Source organism: Dama dama, chromosome 23 (genome assembly GCF_033118175.1).
Source record: "Dama dama isolate Ldn47 chromosome 23, ASM3311817v1, whole genome shotgun sequence".
NCBI lineage: Eukaryota > Metazoa > Chordata > Mammalia > Artiodactyla > Cervidae > Dama > Dama dama.
Genome location: NC_083703.1, coordinates 71388370 through 71407198, shown reverse-complemented (window position 1 = coordinate 71407198; position 18829 = coordinate 71388370). Strand labels below are relative to the sequence as shown.

Below are 18829 nucleotides of genomic sequence, written 5' to 3'. Positions count from 1 at the left end.
AATTCTCTACAAATTTGATTTTTACTCCACGAAAACTACTCTTATAGGGAGGGAGGTGGGTGCTGAGAATTTTTGCTGTGCCAGTTACTTTCCGTATATTACTCCATTTTATCCTCCTGATATTTCTGCCAAGTGGATCTTCCCCTCCGTATTCCAGGTAAGGAAACTGAGACACAGATGGTGAAGCATCTGGTCCAGGCTGACCTGGCTTTGTAAAGCTGAGATCTGTGTCTCGTTTTGCAGGGCTCCAAAGCTGGTGCTCGGCCCGCTGCCTTGCAGCATCTCTCCACATTGGAGGAAGCAATTACAGAGGCATGCCCTGGCATTCATTTTTTCTACTTAGATGGAGACGTTGCTGTTTACTTTCTCAGGAAGGAAGATTGAAATCAATGTAACTAGCCTTATTAACTTTTTTAAATAGGGGGCTTGCAGGTGCCACTGTCTTTCCTTAGAGCACCAAAGCAAATATAAAAATCCAATTTGCTTGCTTTTAGGAAAAGAAAATCTCCACCAGAGTTTAAAATTCAAAGCTGTAAATGAAGAGCCGCTGAGACGGGGGTAACGAACCGAGCCTCAGACGTAAGGATATATTTACCCATGTCTCTTTTGTCTGCAGGTGGCTGTTCCTTTGAGGAGCACTATAGCAACTGTGGTTATAGCGTGGCCCTGGGGACCAGTGGGTTTACCTGGGAGCAGATTAACACATGGGAGAAACCAATGCTGGACCCAGCGGTGCCTACAGGTACGTGACCAGCTGTGCTCGGGGCTCTGATGGGGGTGGTAGCTTTTACAATGGCTCATGGGGAAGAATTTTATTCTGGGTTTAGCTGTTGGGGAGGGCAGTAGGTAACTCTGTTGGTAGTAAGTTCACCACCCCCCAGAGGTATGCAAACCAAGGCTGAGTGCATTCTTAAGGGTATGATAAAAGTCATGTGTCATCTGGATTCAGGAAACTTTTAGATTTCTTTGAGCTTTGAGATTCTGAACTTTAGCTACAAGTGAGGCATCCCTGAATTTTGTTTGGGAGTCTGAGAGTAATGGGACCTTAGGGGAAGAACACTTCTCCATATTTGAAGTCATTTCTTTCCTTCTGGACTACACAGACACAGCTGGTAAATATTCAGGGAGACTTCTACAGTCCAACTATTACTGATAAAGTTGATGTCCCAACATCCTGAATGCCAAATCTATTCTTTACCAATGGGACTGAAGGTCTCATATACATTCCTGATGAATACCTGCATGAAACAGGCCGGTGAGAATTATAGCCAGTGTATTCCAGGGAAGGTGTGCCTGGAGGAAATGCTTTTGTTCTAGTTGGGCCTTCAGAGGATTGGAAGATGGTCATCTACACTGGGCTGTGCTGTTTCCTTTATTCAGGTCTCCAACTCAAATGCTAACCAATTCTGGAAATCCTGTCTTAGACACACCCAGAAATAATGCCTTACCAGCTACAGGGGCATCTCTTAGCCCAGCAAGTTGACACACAAAATTAACCGTCGCACCATGGATGGCCTCAACTCTCCCCAGCACTTCAGTTGCCATCAGACATCACTTAGGAACTTGATGTACGTGACCCACTGCACAGTGGCCTTGTCTTAGCTGCTCTGAGAGGCAGCTTTGCCAGGATGTCTTTAAGCTGGAGACAGAAAGGTGTGCAGAGATGTCCAGGTGAGGCTGAAAGATGTCCAGCTGAGGGTGTGACCAGTGTGACCGTATGGACTCTGAGTTTGGCTCCAAAGCAGGAGGCTCATATCTTGGCTCTATCTTGTTCCTATTAAGGACATCAATTGCTTGTGTACCTTTCTCCTGAATATAGCCGTAACCCACCAGGTATCGTAAAGCTGTGACATGGTACAAAACCGAGCTTTTCAGATATGGTAGGATCCTACTTTACATGCGCAGAATGACCAAAACTACACAAGCTGGTTAGTAAGGTGACCATGGGACAACCTCTATGCCTGTTGTCCCATCATAATTTTTTAAAATGCAGACTTTTACTCTCAGGAATGTCTTCGTTTGTGTAATAGAATCACTCTTTCCATTAGAAACCCCAGGATTGTAGCATGCCTGTGCTGAAGGTTACTTACCAGGTCTTCTGTGCTCTGTGCGGCCATCCTTGATGTGGGCCAAATAAATTCAGATCTTATGAAAAGTTAAAGTGTTAGTTGCTCAGTCTTGTCTGACTCTTTGCTACTGGACAGACTGTAGTCCACCAGGCTTGTCTGTCTGTGGGATTCTCCAGGTAAAAATACTGGAGTGGGTAGCCATTCACCCCGCCAGGGGATCTTCCTGGCCCAGGTCGATCCCAGGTCTCCTGAATTGCAGGCAGATTCTTTACTGTCTTAGCCACCAGGGAAGCCCTCAGATCTTACAGTGCACCTGTGTATGTGCTCTATGTGTGTTTGCACACACACAGGCTCTTCTGGCCCATCTGTAGACCACTAGATGCCCTAGAGGCCCATGCAGGCTCTCCAGACTCAGCATCTCCCAAATTGAACTCTTGATTCATCTCCATCCACTCATGCTTTAGTGCTCCTTGTCTTGAAAGGCCACTTCATCACTCTGGTGCTGATTCAGAAACCCAGGGGTCACGCTTCTCTCTTCCCCCTGTCCTCCTCCCACTCCTTGTCAATCACTCCATCCTACCCCTTCACCTCCTGAGCCCATCTCAGGTCTGCTCACGTCTCTCCATCTCTGCCACCACTGCCCTGGTGCCGTGCCGTCCACCCTTGCCTGGGTCACAGGTAGACTTTCACACCGGCTTTTCAGCTTCCTCTTTCTTTTTTAATTATTTCTTTTTTAAAATTAATTTTTATTGGAGTATAGTTGCTTTACAATACTGCATTAGTCTCTACTGTAGAGCGCTGTGCAGCGAGATAAACCAGCCATACACGCACATGTGTCCCCTCTCCTTTGGATTTCCTTCCCGTTTGGGTCCCTGCAGGGCGCTGAGTAGAGTTCCCTGCGCTGCACAGTCTGCTGTCATTAGTTTATCAATAGTGTTTATGTGTCAGTGTCCACCTCCCGTCCCTCCCACCCTGCATTGTCCACCCCTTGGTGTCCATATGTTTGTTCTCTAGATCTGTGTCTCTATTTCTGCTTTGCAAATAGGATCATCTATACTCTTTTTCTAGATTCCACATACATGCATTAATGGCTTCCTCTTTTGACTTTAATCCACTCTCTGCAGAGAAGCCAGAGGTTGTTCTAGAATGTAGGCCTGTTCACATTAACTCTTCCTTTCATTGCCCCCACCCAGCCTCTGCCTGGAATCTTTTTGAGGCTTTCCTCTTGCTCTGAGAGAGAAGACCAATACCCAGCTGTGGCCTCTGAGGCCCTGCAGGCCTGGTCCAGCCTCCCCATATCATGATCTCCCCCGTGCTCACTTCACCCTGGATTTTACCACTTATATGACACTGAAAGATGAGCTCCCAAGGTTGGGAGGTGCCTGATTTGCTACTGGAGATCAGTGGAGAAATAACACCAGAAAGAAGGAAGAGACGGAGCCAAAGCGTAGGTAACGCCCAGGTGTGGATGTGACTGGTGATGGAAGTAAAGTCCGATGTTGTAGAGAGCAATATTGCGTAGGAACTTGGAATGTTAGGTCCATGAAACGAGGTAAATTAGAAGTGGTCAAATAGGAGATGGCAAGAATGAACATCGATATTTTAGGAATCAGTGAATTAAAATGGACTGGAATGAACGAATTTAACTCAGATTACCATTATATCTACTACTGTGGGCAAGAATCCCTTAGAAGAAATGGAGGAGCCCTCATAATCAACAAAAGAGTCTGAAATGCAGTACTTGGGTGCATTCTTGAAAACAACAGAATGATCTCTGTTCGTTTTCAAGGCAAACCATTCAGTATCACAGTAATCCAAGTCTATGCCCCCAACCACTAATGCCAGAGAAGCTGAAGTTCAATGGTTCTATGAAGACCTACAAGATCTTCTAGAACTAACACCCAAAAAAGATATCCTTTGCATTATAGGGGACTGGAATGCAAAAGTAGGAAGTCAAGAGATGCCTGGAGTAACAGGCAAATTTGGCCTTGGAGTACAAAATGAAGCAGAGCAAAGGCTAACAGAGTTTTGCCAAGAGAATGCACTGGTCATAGCAAACACCCTCTTCCAACAACACAAGAGAAGACTCTACACATGGACATCACCAGATGGTCAACACTGAAATCAGATTGATTATAGTCTTTGCAGCCAAAGATGGAAAAGCTCTAAACAGTCAGCAAAAACAAGACTGGGAGCTGACTGTGGCTCAGATTATGAACTCCTTATTGCCAGATTCAGACTTACATTGAAGAAAGTCTGGAAAAGCACTAAGCCATTCGGGTATGACCTAAATCATATCTCTTACGATTATACAATGGAAGTGACAAATAGATGCAAGGGATTAGATCTGATGGACAGAGTGCCTGAAGAACTATGGACAGAGGTTCGTGACATGGTACAGGAGGCAGTGATCAAGGCCATCCTCAAGAAAAAGAAATGCAAAAAGGGCAAAATGGTTGTCTGAGGCATTACAAATAGCTGAGAAAAGAAGAGAAGCAAAAAGCAAAGGAGAAAAGGAAAGATATTCCCATTTGAATGCAGAGTTCCAAAGAATACCATGGAGAGATAAGAAAGCCTTCCTCAGTGATCAGTGCAAAGAAATAGAGGAAAGCAAGAGAATGGGAAAGACTAGAGATCACTTCAAGAAAATTAGAGATACCAAGGGAATATTTTATGCAAATATGGGCTCAGTAAAGGACAGAAATTGTATGGACCTAACAGAAGCAGAAGATATTAAGAAGAGGTGGCAAGAATACACAGAAAAACTATACAAAAAAGATCTTGATCACCCAGATAACCATGATGGTGTGATCACTCACCTAGAGCCAGACACCCTGGAATGCAAAGTCAAGTGGACCTTAGGAAGCATCACTGTGAACAAAGCTAGTGGAGGTAATGGAATTCCAGTTGAGCTATTTCTAATCCTAAAAGATGATGCTGTGGAAGTGCTGCACTTAATATGCAAGCAAATTTGGAAAACTCAGCAGTGGCCACAGGACTGGAAAAGGTCAGTTTTCATTCCAATCCCAAAGAAAGGCAATGCCAAAGAATGTTCAGACTACTGCACAATTGCATTCATCTCACATGCTAGCAAAGTAATGCTCAAAATTCTCCAAGCCAGGCTTCAACAGTATGTGAACCATGAACTTCCAGATGTTCAAGCTGGATTTAGAAAAGGCAGAGGAATCAGAGGTCAAATTGCCAACATCCGCTGGATCATCAAAAAAGCAAGAGAGTTCCAGAAAAGCATCTACTTCTGCTTTATTGCTTATGCCAAAGCCTTTGACTGTGTGGATCACAACAAACTGTAGAAAATTCTTCAAGGGTTGGGAAGACCAGGCCACCTGACCTGTCTCCTGAGAAATCTGTATGGAGGTCAAAAAGCAACAGTTAGAAATCAGACATGGAACAACAGACTGGTTCCAAATTGGGAAAGGAGTACGTCAAGGCTGTATATTGTCACCCTCCTTATTTAACTTATGTGCAGAGTACATCATGTGAAATGCAGGGCTGGAAGAAGTACAAGCTGGAATCAAGATTGCCGGGAGAAATATCAGTAACCTCAGATACGCAGATGATACCACCCTTATGGCAGAAAGCTAAGAAGAACTAAAGAGCCTCTTGATGAAAGTGAAAGAGGAGAGTGAAAAAGTTGCCTTAAAACTCAACATTCAGAAAACTAAGATCATGGCATCTGGTCCCATCACTTCATGCAAATAGATGGGGAAGCGACGGAAACAATGAAAGGCTTTATTTTTTGGGCTCCAAAATTACTGCAGATGGTGACTGCAGCCATGAAATTAAAAGATGCTTGCTCCTTGGAAGAAAAGCTGTGACCAAACTAGACAGCATGTTAAAAAGCAGAGATATTACTTTGCCAACAAAGGTCCATCTAGTCAAAGCTATTGTTTTTCTATTAGTCATGTATGGATATTAGAGTTGAACTATAAAGAAAGCTAAGTGCTGAAGAATTGATGCTTTTGAACTGTGGTTTTGGAGAAGACTCTTGAGAGTCCCTTGGACAGCAAGAAGATCCAACCAGTCCATCCTAAAGGAAATCAGTCCTGAATATTCATTGGAAGGACTGATACTAAAGCTGAAACTCCAGTACTTTGGCCACATGATGCAATGAACGGACTCATTTGAAAAGACCCTGATGCGGGAAAGATTGAAGGCAGAAGGAGAAAGGGACGGCAGAGGATGAAATGGTTGGATGGCATCTCTGACTCCATGGACATGAATTTGAGCAAGCTCTGGGAGTTGTTGATGGACAGTGAAGGCTGGCGTGTTGCAGTCCATGGGTTCGTAAAGAGTTGGACATGACTGACTGACTGAACTGATTAATTGAGAATGTTCCAGACCTTTTTCTGCCTCAGGAACTCACATAAGATTGGCAGCCTCTGTACAGCCTTTGCCTGCCCTGCTCTCTGGTTCTTCCTCTTTGTATCTCCACTCTTGCATCACTTCCTTAGGCTGGTGCTACCTAGATGCTCCAGGCTGGGTCACCTCTTTCTGTAAATGTTCCCCATTGCACCCTACACTTTCCCTCAAAACATGCATCACTGATGTTACTTGTTCAGTGTATGTTGTATCCCCAGATGAGAAGTTCCATGTCAGCAAGGAGCCTGACAGTCTTGTTCCTGGCTTTATTTTTAACGTTTAAGTCAACGCATCATACACAGTATGTATGAAATAACAATTTTACTGGATGCATGCATGGATGGATGGGCAAATAGTCTTTATCAAGTGTTTCTTTGATGCAGGAATGAATGATAAGCATTCTTAAATGCCTTTGGGCCTTTTATTAACTGATCACACATTTAAAATCTTCGTTATCATCCTTCCATTTTATAGATCAGGAAAGCAAGGTTCCCCCCAGCCGAGGGGCACTGCTGTTTTTCCCACCACGACACTCTCGCTCCTGGAAGGAACAAGCCTTACTTCTGATCTTCATTTTCTCAGCCCCTCATTATGGCACAGTGGCGTTTCATAAATATTGGAGTGTGCTAATACAAACTTTTGAGCTGTTCTAAATAGAGGCATTTGATAATGATCACTGAAATTATTCTGTCATGATGCGCCTGTGGATTTCAGCAGCTCTGCATGCTTCTTAGGCAGAGAGGCATGAAAGTGAATTTGGATTAGGCGAAATTGTTTGTTCTTCTCTTGGGCAAAGATGGAGATCTTCCTCTTCCTTGGGTACAGCCAGCAGTTTCCATCCTCTTGGAAATCTAGTATGATGCCATGTATTCAGATGTCCCCCGAGCTTTTACTGAGCCCCTTCCGTGGGTCAGGCTCTGTGCTAGGCTCTGGGTCAGTCCGCCCATGCCCCTTGGGCACTTCCCTGGCACATAGGATGACCTGAACTCTTCACCATTCCTGCCAAGTCTTGGATGACCTAGTGCCTTTTCTGAGACCCTTTCCTGCTCTCTCAAAATGCTCCAGACACACTGGTCGTGTTTTCAGTTCCTGCCTGACTCAGGGCCTTTGCGTGGGTTGTACCTTCTCCCTGCAGTGGTTGTCTCTGCTCTTCACTTGCCTAGTTTCCTCAGGTCCCAGCATCACCCCTTCTCAGGGAGATGCCCCTCCTTGGTCTGTCTGATGAAGGACCCCCTTGATGTTCTCTATTATAGCATCCTGTTCTCCGCTTTGAAAGTCCTCATCATAGGCTTGTTTTGGGCCAGCTTCTTCCAGTCCTACCCTGTAGCCCACTGACACTGGGCCTTCATCCCTCTGCCTCAATTTCTTCATCGTTAATGTGGGGACCAGCGTGAGAGTTAAGTGGACTGGGGTCTGTATGAGTATCGGCACACAGTAGGGTTCATCTGTGCTGCTTTCCTTAAGTTCTTTTCTGCTTCTTACAGGCGTCTGAGACTGTCAGTCTAAGTCCACCTTGGAACCTTGCCCCTTCCTTCAAGCTCACCTGACCCTAGATGCTGGTTTGCACAGGTGACCCTTTCAGCAGGAGGTCTGCTGTGGCCCCTGATGGGCCCAGAGAGGCTTTTCCATACCCAGGATACATGCTCCTCTGAGGGAGGTCACCTCCTCTATCTTCACTGTTAATTTAGTCCACACTCAGCATCTGTCTTTCTCTTTCCTCATCCCTCTCCTTGAGAAAAACCCTCAGGCTAGCTAGCATTCCATGCTTCACATCTGGTTTCATCCCCTCCTTGTCTTTGCAGGGTCTGTTACAGACAGTGGGTGTTACCGCACCCTCAGACCCTCCGTCTAAGCTTCCATCTTGCCCAGGGAACTAACTAGAACTGCCTCTGGTTCCCAGCTGTGCTATCCCCAACTTTGGCATGAGTTTCCACATATTGGCAGTGAGGTCCAGCCTTGGGCCCTGCTGGAGGGTTTCTGGGGGGCTGAGGGAAGATGGAAGTGTCATCAGCTCTCTTTTAGTGGGGCTGAAGCCGGGAGGCAGTGTGGGCCTGGGAGGTTTCCTTCTATTTCCTTCTGATACTTGTAGAACATTAAGTGTCAGAATGAACCTCAAGTTGTAAACCCAAGTGCAGGAGAAATGAGGCATTTGCATCAGCCTGGATCTGACCCTGAGCCTCCAACGAATGAGATTACATTGTAGTTGTTATTTGACCTGCCCCTTTCCCTAGGGGTCTATAAATGTCCTGGGGCTTCAATAGGTCCTTGTGGTTTCCACTGAGAAGCTTGCTGTTGCATTCCTTGTGGTCCCTCTGGGTCCAGTGATACTGCTGCTTCTTCCCCAGGCTTGGAGCCCTTGTCCTGGGTCAACCCAGCCCAGATATCTCACCCAGAATCTCTTTTGGGCTCTCTCTCCTCCTCAAGTATTGCCATTGGGCAATTTGGGATCAACAGATCCATTTCTTTCCTCTTTTCAGTGTAGAAACTTCTTCCCTCTTCTTCCCAGCCCTCAAAGCCACAACTCGTCTTAGGCCAGCCTTTCTCAGACCCACAGCATAATGTCTTTAGAAAGTTTAGACCTTAAAAAAAAAAAGGAAGAAAGAAGGAACCCTTGACTTCAAGAAGCTTCTTCTCTCCACCCTGTACAAATCTGTAGAGCAGAGAAATACAAAGAGCCTAATTAGCTATCCGATTGGAAAGGGCAGGGGTTGGAAAAGATCCAGAGTAAACATACACACATACAAACAGGAATATTTCAACCACTCAGCTGCTGTGGAAGCAGGCACGGATCCTGGATGGTACTGGCTTTTTCCTCATGCCACTGGCCCCTTGGCCAGTTCACTCTAATATTTATAGTTCCTTCCAGTTCACTGGAACTGCTAATATTTATAGAGAGAAGGTTGGGGTCTGTTATGGGTTGGATTGTGTTCCCAAAGAGATAAGTGGAAGTCCTGGTCTTTGGCACCTGTGAATATGCTTGTATTTGGAGCTAAGGTCTTGGCAGATGTAGTCGGCACAGATGAGGTCGTGCTGGTTATCCTGAGCCCTCGAAGAGTGTCTCTGGTGGAGGAGAATTGACACATGGCACACACGGGAGAAGGCCATGTGAAGCCAGAGGCAGAGACTGGAGTGGTGCATTTCCAGGTCTGTACTTGCTGTTTGGTACCTGAGCTCAAGGATTGCCAGCAGACCCCAGAAACCAGAAAAGGCAAGGAAGGGTTCTTCCTGGAGTCTTTGGGTGGGGGGGTTGTATGTCCCTGCCAGCACCTTGGTTTCAGACTCCTGGACTCCAGAACTGTGAAGGAATGAGTTTCTGTTGTCTTAAGCCTCCTGATTTGTGGTAATTTGTTACGGGGCAGCTCTGAAAAACTATTCCTGGGTCAATTACACATCTGTACCCTGACCCTGTCCCCTTGGCTACGTTTAGAATTTATACCAGAGTTCTGTCAGTACTGGGGCTTTTGCTCTCTTTTAAAGGAACTGGCATTGACTGTGTGATCACTCTAAACATGAATTGGGTTAGGCATTGTCCTGTACATTTCATCTAACATGCCACCATTTCTATGAATTCTGAGATATTGCCTCCTCTTTATTTTTGAGAAAACCAAGCCCCAGAGTGATGATGTGATTGGTCCAAGGTCACGTAAATTTTATATGAAAGAGGAGCCAGGCTTCAACCCCAGGATAGAGACATATGTATTGTATACCTGGTGCTGCCATCAGCTGAACATCTTCTAAAGTTATTTCTATGAACAGTCATGATTCATGATGGCAAAAATAATGCATATTCATTGTAGAGAACATGCACAATAGGAATTGCTATAAAGAACAAAAGTCATCTGTGCACACAAACTTACATAAGTATCTATCTTTCTATATAATGCTATTTTTAAGAATTTTCCCAGGACATTATATATTCCTCAAAAGCATGTTTTCTAAAAGCTTCAGAGTTTTCCATTCCAATGACTGTTCTGTGATTGATTTAGCCACCTTGTTGTTGCAGGCTTAAGTTCCTCCTAGTTAATGTGACTCTTCAGTCACATTTCAATGGGTGTTTTTGTACAGAGATCTCTGCGCTCATCTCCAACAGGAGTTATCAAATCTGCTTTCATCTATCTGTCTATATTTCTGTACTCCCTGGTGTACCAAATGCAGAATAGTTGTGTATTATTTTTGAGATCTGGAGGAGGAACATCATCCACATGTCAAATGTGGAATCCTGGAAATTTGCCCATGAGTTGATATGGGGAAAAATGCTTGTGAATTCTGAAGTCCTACATACAAGTCAGGAACTGGTAATGGTCCCCTGAGTGCAGTGCATTCCAGCTTTTAGCACAGCAGATGGAGACCTTCTGGGGATGAGCGGGAATTATGTTCTAAATAGTAATCAACCAGAGTAGCCCAAGCACTGGCTAGTCAAGGTGAACATCAGCTAGAAAAAGCAAGATGGGCTCTCCCTACCGGATGAATAGCGAGCCTCTTCATTGTCTGTGTGCTGAACTCCTGTTCTCCATGTAAGCTGGGGCCCCAGCTCCCATTTTACTTATGTGGAATGCCGGTGCCTGGGATGTAGGAAGTAGCAGTGAATGTTAAATGACCTGCTTTCATTAATAACTGGATATTCTTCTGATATGACCCCAGTGTCTATCTCCAGCCTCAGCCCCCTCTCCTGGCCTCTCCGCTTACCTTGCCTTTGCTGAGTAATCATAGGAGAGAAGCCTTCATGATTTTGTTTTGCGAGTCCAGCCTCCAACCCTGCTTCCTAATTTGGGGACTCTCATTGTGTGGGATCTTGGTGGATTGTGGAGCAGGTTGCTGGCAGGTGAAGGTGCTAGAAATTTACCACCCCCTACAGCCTGGGTATGGCTGGACTTGTGACCTGGATTCAGCCAGGACATATCATCTAGGAAGGATGAGTTAGCAGTCAGAGGCTTGTGTAGTAGGTGTGTCCGTGGAGGGGCAGTGGCTGGGCCACAAGAGGTTGTCCTAAAAAAGGTTGCTGAGCTACCTCCTCCTTGGTCCTCTAGAACCCCCATAGTTTTTGCTTCTTTTTCAACCTGTCCTTCAGCTTTCTGTTCAGAAGGAGACTCCCAATATTCTTCCAGACCATTCAGTTTTCGAGACAAATTGTCATTGCTTTTTCTTGTTTTTGACCACAAACACTGAAGACCAGACCATCAGGCCTCTGGTTCAAGAGCACCTCCTGTTCTACCTCTTCTTATTGATAGAGGATGTCACCTCTTCCAGGAAGTCTTCCCTAATTCCTCTGTGCTTTTTTGACTAAGGTTATGATATATTTTCCCTGATTCCTCATTAAGACTGTGAACTAGTTGAGGGCATGGGCTGCCTCTCATTGGTGAATTTCTTGTGCCCTGCATGGGGTTTAGAATAGGGTAGTTGGTCCGTGTGTGGACTAAATTGCCACTGGGATAAATAGTATTTGGAAAATCAAGAGAGAAATGATGTCTAAAAATTGGTGGAAGAACCATGAGAGGCTGCTTCTTTCTTTGGCGTTTTTCACAGGACCTGGAGCGTCTGTAGCTTTCACACCCCAAATACCTCCAGTCAGCTTGTTGAGGCTGTGGCCTGGCTGGTCAGGCCTTCTTTGATCTGGAGTTGATTCTTGGGGAAAATAAAGGGACCCTTGGGATTACCCTGTCTTCACTCTGGGGCCTCATCCACTCTCACACATGTGTAGGTCGGCTTGTGACCCATGAAGAGGCTCCCCGTTGGAGAAATGTGACTTATTTAAAATCTGAAACTGCTGTGTTTTTTTTGTTTGTTTGTTTTTTAATGTCATGTTTACATTAAATTGATCAGGAAGAATGGTGGCCTTAATCACTCTTGATATTATGATTGATTGGTTTAAAGCAATAATCTCTTATGTTCCCATTTAGTTACTGTTGAGTCAATACATTTTCCCCTCTTTAATGATAAAATATAGTATATTCATTCTTAAAGAAATGCTGAATTTGTACATATAAATAAATGAGCTTTCTCCACCCCTGTCTTTGTTCTCTCAAATATTACTGTCAACAAATGGATGTGTGTCAAGAAAGAGAGGGAGGGGGAAAGGGAAGGGAGAGAAGGAGGAGGAGGAAGTCAGAGCATATATGTATTTGATAATAGTAACAAAGATAGTAGGAAGTGATGTTTGTATCGTATTTATTGTGTGGCAGGTACTATCCTAAACACTTAAAATATATTAGCTTATTTAATCCTTGTAACAGTCCTCTGACATAGATATTATGATCTTCATTTTACAAATGAGGGAACTGGAGGCACCAAAAGATAAAGGACTTGCAGGCTTGCTATGGAGCTGGGATTTGCCTGCAGGATGTATGGCTTCCAGCCCCGTGGGCCCTACAGTGGGTCGCCTCACTCTGGCGCCTCTTTAGAACGCAAGTCCCGTGTAGGGTCGTGGCTCCCGCGCAGCTGGGCCGTTGGTCTCTTTTCAGACCCTCGTGTTCAGATCTAACTTTCACCTTCCAGGGCTGCTTGGTATCCCATTGAATACAGGCACTGTAGTTTGTTTAACTGACACCCAGCAAATGGCAGTGAGAGAAGAAAGGATAAAAGCCAAAATACACCTCAGATACTCAAGTAAAAGGCGAGATCTCTGCCTCCAAATAGCTCTCAGAAAAGTACTTACAAAGCATTTCCTATCATGGGATGCTCTTTTATGTTCTGTGAGCTATAAAATTAATTGGGAAAATGACGTCACCCTGTAGTGAGCCCAGTCAGTGCTAGTTTAGGACACTTACAGGGATGAACAGAAGTGGTAGGGGAAAAAGGCAAGGGAATTGAAGACAAGTTTAGTAGTATTTTTCAAGGAGAGACCAAATAATGACAAGCTCCAAGAATAGCTTGGAAAAGTTACAGGGGGTCTTTGCAGTGGTGAGACTTAACGTTTGTCAGATAAATGGAAAAACATATCTGTTCTAATACTCACATAGATGCTTGCCTTGACCTTCAGTTTCCTGTGACATCATACCTGGATTAAAAAGTATTGTATCCAAATGGTATCAATGAATTAAGGTGAGGTAGACCCATGCCGCTCAACTAAAAAAGTGCTTCCTCTGATGACAAACCAAGATGTCACTGGCAGATGTGAAGAGTTTGAAAGTTTCTATTAATATATGGGAATGGATCATAAACCACTGTTTTGGGAGCAAAATTTTGTGCTATTTGGGTTGCTTTAGTCTATGAGATACAGAGGAACACACTTTTTTTTTTTTTTAAATTGACGTGTCATTGATTTAAAATATTGTGTTACTTTCAGGTTACAGCAAAGTGATTCAGTTATCCATGCATATTATTTCAGATTCAATTCTATTATAGGTTACTACAAGATATTGAATATAGTTTCCTCTGCTATACATTAAATTGTTATTTATGGAACACACAGCCTTTTAAATAACAGTTGTCAAATTAACAAATATCTCTAGGCTTAAGTAAGGAGAGACTTTATTTGAAGGATTATTGCAAGAGGACGGGACAGAGTCTACGGGAACAGGAGGAAGCCTGTTATTGCAATGTGGAGGATACCCCCCAACACACACACCATGAGATATGCAAGGGTCTCAAAGGTCAAGCAGAAAAGAACTTTTTTTTTTTAACAGAGAGAACAGAGTGAGCCTAGAAAGAACCATGCATGGAGAAGTGGAATGCGCTGGTGACAGATAAACCACTGTTCTTTAGCTAATACATGTATACCACTTACTGGATGACGTTCTAAAGGCTTTATGTGTTTTTAACTCTTTTCATGCTTCAGCACTACTGCTGGGAACTGTTATTACCCATATTTTACACATGAAGAAACTGAGGCCCAGAATATTGAGGAACTCACCTCATGCTTAATAGTAAACAGACGAGCTGAGCTTTGAATCCAGGCAGTTTGGTTCTAGAGTCTGGGCTCTGAGCCCCGACTTATTTTTGAGGTAATATGTTATCCTGTGAAACGTGATTTAAATATGGATGTGTAATAAATTTGTTATTGTAGGACTCCATAGTACTAATTTAGATGCCATTTGGCTGCTTTATTCACGTGTGGAAAACTGAAGTTGCCTGAAACCTTATTGTGGGGTCTTCTTTTTGAGAGAATGAGGGGGAAGCCCTACGTCCCGTCACTGAGGGTTGACCATCCTGCTGGCTTGTTGAGTTGACTGAGGCCATCAATGTCCACCTGAATGCAGACATAACCAGCCTGTGTGTTGTTTTGAATGGTTTTTCAGAAGGGAACATCATGGATGTCTCGGGCATTAGAGACATCTCACTGGACTCCCCTCATGCCTCCTCAGTCTCCTGCTGCTTCCACCCCAGCCACTCCCAAGACAGCCTGAGAGGACAGTCATGGTGATGCCAGCCCAGAGCAGTGGGTGCTGTTTTCTTGGTTTGTTTATCTGATGGGGCTGTTTCTCCAGAGGCCAGGGGTCCTCCAAGTAGACACCTTCTTTTTGAATATATGGATTGCCTTGTCTTCAGTGAGAAAACTGGCTTTCTTTGTGTTTTGAAAATGATAGTAATTTGAATTGTAGTTCAAGTTGTTGAATTGTAGTTCAATATATTATGAGAGATTTGATAAGAGAAGGAAAAATTGTAATTTAATTTAAGCACAGTTTTTTGGGGGTAATTTAGTGAAATAACATGGTTCTGTGACTCCATAATATAGGGTCCAGTAATCTGGAAAGCCCAACAGTACATTGTAATCCTACTTGGGAGTATCCTGAACCTACAGAGTCCAATATGATGGCCACCAGCCTCATGTGGCTGTTGAGCACTTGAAATATGGTTGGTCCTTTATGTGTAAAATACACACCAGATTTCAAAAAAAAAAATGAAAAAAATCTCATTTATAATTTTTATATTGACTACATGTTAAAACAATTGTGTTTTAGACATACAGATTTTCCCAGATGACTCAGTGATAAAAAATCCTCCTACCAATACAGGAGATGCAGGAGACGTGGGTTTGATCCCTGGGTCAGGAAGATTCCCTGGAGGAGGAAGTGGTAACCCTCTCCAATATTCTTGCCTGAAAAATTCCACGGACAGAGGAACCTGGCGTGCTCCAGTCCATGGGGTCGCGAAGAATTGGACATGACTGAGCAACTGAGCACACACACATTTTAGGTGTACTGGATTAGATCAATAATTATTTAAATTAACTCATTTCTTTTCCTTTTTAATGTTGCTACTCCAAAGTTTAAAATTAGCTACATGGCTAACATTATATTTCTGTTGTTCAGTGCTGTCCTGTATTTCCAGATTTTGACTGGACCAATAGCACTCCCACCCACAGGGATACTTTCCTTCAATGATAAAAACAGCTGGCATTTACCAAGCACTTATGATGTGCCAGGCATTTTAAATGTCTTTTCTCCTTTATGGTTGACGTCAACCCTAGGTAGTATCAGTACCATTTTGTTCCATATTTGCACATGGGGAAATGGAGGCATGAAGAGATTAAGTAACTTGACCTTAGTCACAGAGGTAGTTAATGGCAGAGACGGGATTTGAACCAAAGCCGCCCACCAGTGGCTCATGCCGATGTCTCCCAGCACTACCACCTTTTGTCACACTCACGCAGGACTTTGTCCCTGCCTCGCTGTGCCGACTGACCCTCTGAACCTTGTTTTCCTGACTGAGGAGTAGTCTGGGGCATCGCTGGGGCCCCTTCGGTGCTTTCTTCCTTTGTTTTCTTTGCATTTCCCCACCAGGACCCTGATGAGGCTGGGAGCAGGCCTCAGGTGAGCCTGGCCCTCTGTCACGTGGGTAGGGGGATGTCCCAGAGGGCCTGTCCCAGCTCTGCCGCTAACCTGAGACTCTCAGCAGGCCAACAGTTTTTCCTCTGTGCCTCCTTTATCCTTTTCTATGAAATAAGTTTAAAAATAAGGAATCCTGAGTTGTAGTCCTAGCTTTGCCATTAGCATGCTGTGTAACCTTGGGCCAAGCACCACCTCTGTTTACCTTACATATTGAATGGGGCGTCAATTTCCTCTGACTCTAGCATTCTTTAATTTGTAATTTATGATTTGGAAAGAAAAGGAGACCTTTTTTAAATGTAGGAATTAACTGATAACATTTACAAAATAGAACATCTGTGAAAAATTCTTTTGTCCTAGAGACTCCCCCCACCCCCCCCACCACCTCCTGTTGTCTGCTGTCTTCCTATCTGTCAGTCATGCAGCTACTTGTGATTCCTGAATGAGAAATTTGTCTTCATGAGTGTGTGGAGATGGGGCTCAAGAAGATAAGTCTCCCAGATGAGTGGACGGTACTTGCTGTGTCCTCAGACAGGTCCACAGAGCTGTAGTGAGTGACCCCATGCCCCCTTAGTATCATGGGTGCATCTTTTCAGATTTAAGTTTCCCACGATTGCTGATTAGTGAGACATTTGCTCATTGACAGAAAATTTCCTTTTCTTTCTTTTTTCTAAAAAAAGACATCCTGTTCTTCTGTCCCCTTCTTAATCCCTCTAGTCTCCCCACTGTGCTCTGTGCTAACACTTTACACTTCAGCTTTGGAAAGGAACAGTTGTTCAAACAAACGGTTTTAAAAATCTTCCTCGAATGTTCCAATTCTTTTAAAATTGCTTTCTTACCTGAGTGTTCATCATTAACTCAAGTTGTACTTTCTCAGATTTGAGATCATTGCTCTTTATTAGTGAAGCAACTTGTTAAAGCTACAGACAAGCAAAAGTATTCTATGCCCTTTGTTAAGAGTGTTGAGAGTTTTCAAGGTTAGAATAAGATTTATAGGTGGAAAGAGGCTTTTCAGCTATAGCCGCTGAAACATATAAGCATGATGACTCTGCTAGTTGGGATTTAAGTGGGAAAATAGAAACCACCCTAGATATTTCAATCAAGAAGATGTTTGATGTTGGGTATTATAAAACCTCCAGATAGTCTCATAAAACCTTGGGAAACCCTCACATATGGTTAAGTAGTCTTCAACAAGATGCAAAGATGATGTGATTGAGAAAGGACAGTCTCTTCAAAGATAATGTTGGGAAAACTAGATATCTGCATGCCAGAGAATGAAGCTAGACTCTTATCTTATACCATAACAACAAAAATATATAAGAGATAATAATGTATGTGTGCTTACCATACTTAAAAATTAACTTGAAATAGATTAAAAAGCTAAAAACATAAGACTGAGACAATGAAACTCCTAGAAGAAACATAAGAGGAAACCTTCATAATATTGGCCTTGGCAATGATTCTTTGGATATAACACCAAAAGGAGATTTAACAAAAGCAAAAATAGACAAATGGGACTGCATCAAACTTAGAAACCTCTGTGAATCTAAGGAAGCAATAAACAAAGATGACCTATGGATGGGAGAAAATATTTACAAATCTTATGTGTACTGAAGAGTTAATATCCAGAATAGATGAAAAACTCTTACAACCCAACAATAAAAAAGCAAATAATGATTGAAAAATGGGCAAAGGGCTTGAATAGTCACCTCTGAAAAGACGATAAGTAGAAGTAACCAACAGACATATTAAAAGATGTGCAATAGACCATTAGAGAAATGCAAATGAAAACCACAATGATATATCATCTCACATGCATTAGAATGGCCATATTAGTAACAATGTAATTGCATTTTTTTAAAAACAGAAAATAATAAGTGTTGGCAAGGATTTGGAGAAATTGGAACCCTTGTGCATTGAGGGTAGGAATGTAAACTGATACAACTGCAATGGAAAACAGTATTAAGTTTTCATTAACAGTTAATAAAATTACAGCATGATCCTGCATTCCTACTTCTGAGTGTATATATCCAGAAGAACTGAAAGGAATCGAAGCAATATTGACACATTTATACTCCTTGCAACTTTATTCATAGTATCCAAGAGGTGAAAGCAGCTCTGATGTCCATCAGTGGATGAATGGATCAAGAAAAGATTCTCTATATATGTAAGAGAATATTATTCAGTCTTATAAAAGAAGAAAATCCTGCCACATTCTACAAGATAGGTGAATCTTGAAGACATTCTCCTAAGTGAAATAAGCCAGAGAGGGGGACGTGGGAAGTTCTATTCCAATTGGGTTCAGAGTTTCGGGTTTGCAAGATGAAAAAGTCTGGAGGTCGGTTATACCACGGAGTGCATGTAGCTAACACTATTGAACTGTACACTTGAAACATGATTAAGATGGTAAAACTGAAATGTTTTTACCATAATTACCAGGAAGATGTAGTTTCTATACTTCCAGCCCCAGTGATGTGTGAAAGTGTTACTGACCCTTTTGAGTTGGACCCCCAAGAAGGTTCCTCCTGCTTGGTGGTGTTGGAGCCAAAAGAACAAGACTGAGTTCGTTCAGCAGCAAAGGAAAGCTTTATTCTCAGTCTAAGAATGGAGACGTTT

General features: G+C 43.3%; 1 protein-coding gene across 1 annotated transcript in view; it reads left to right on the top strand.

The window, feature by feature from the left end:
• Positions 1-597: 597 nt before the first annotated feature.
• Positions 598-18829, top strand: part of PTPRT (protein tyrosine phosphatase receptor type T) — a 787366-nt gene continuing 769134 nt past the window's right edge. The window contains exon 1 of the mRNA XM_061125699.1: positions 598-742. Within this exon, the coding sequence (XP_060981682.1) occupies positions 598-742 (145 nt within the window). The remainder of the gene's footprint in view (positions 743-18829) is intronic.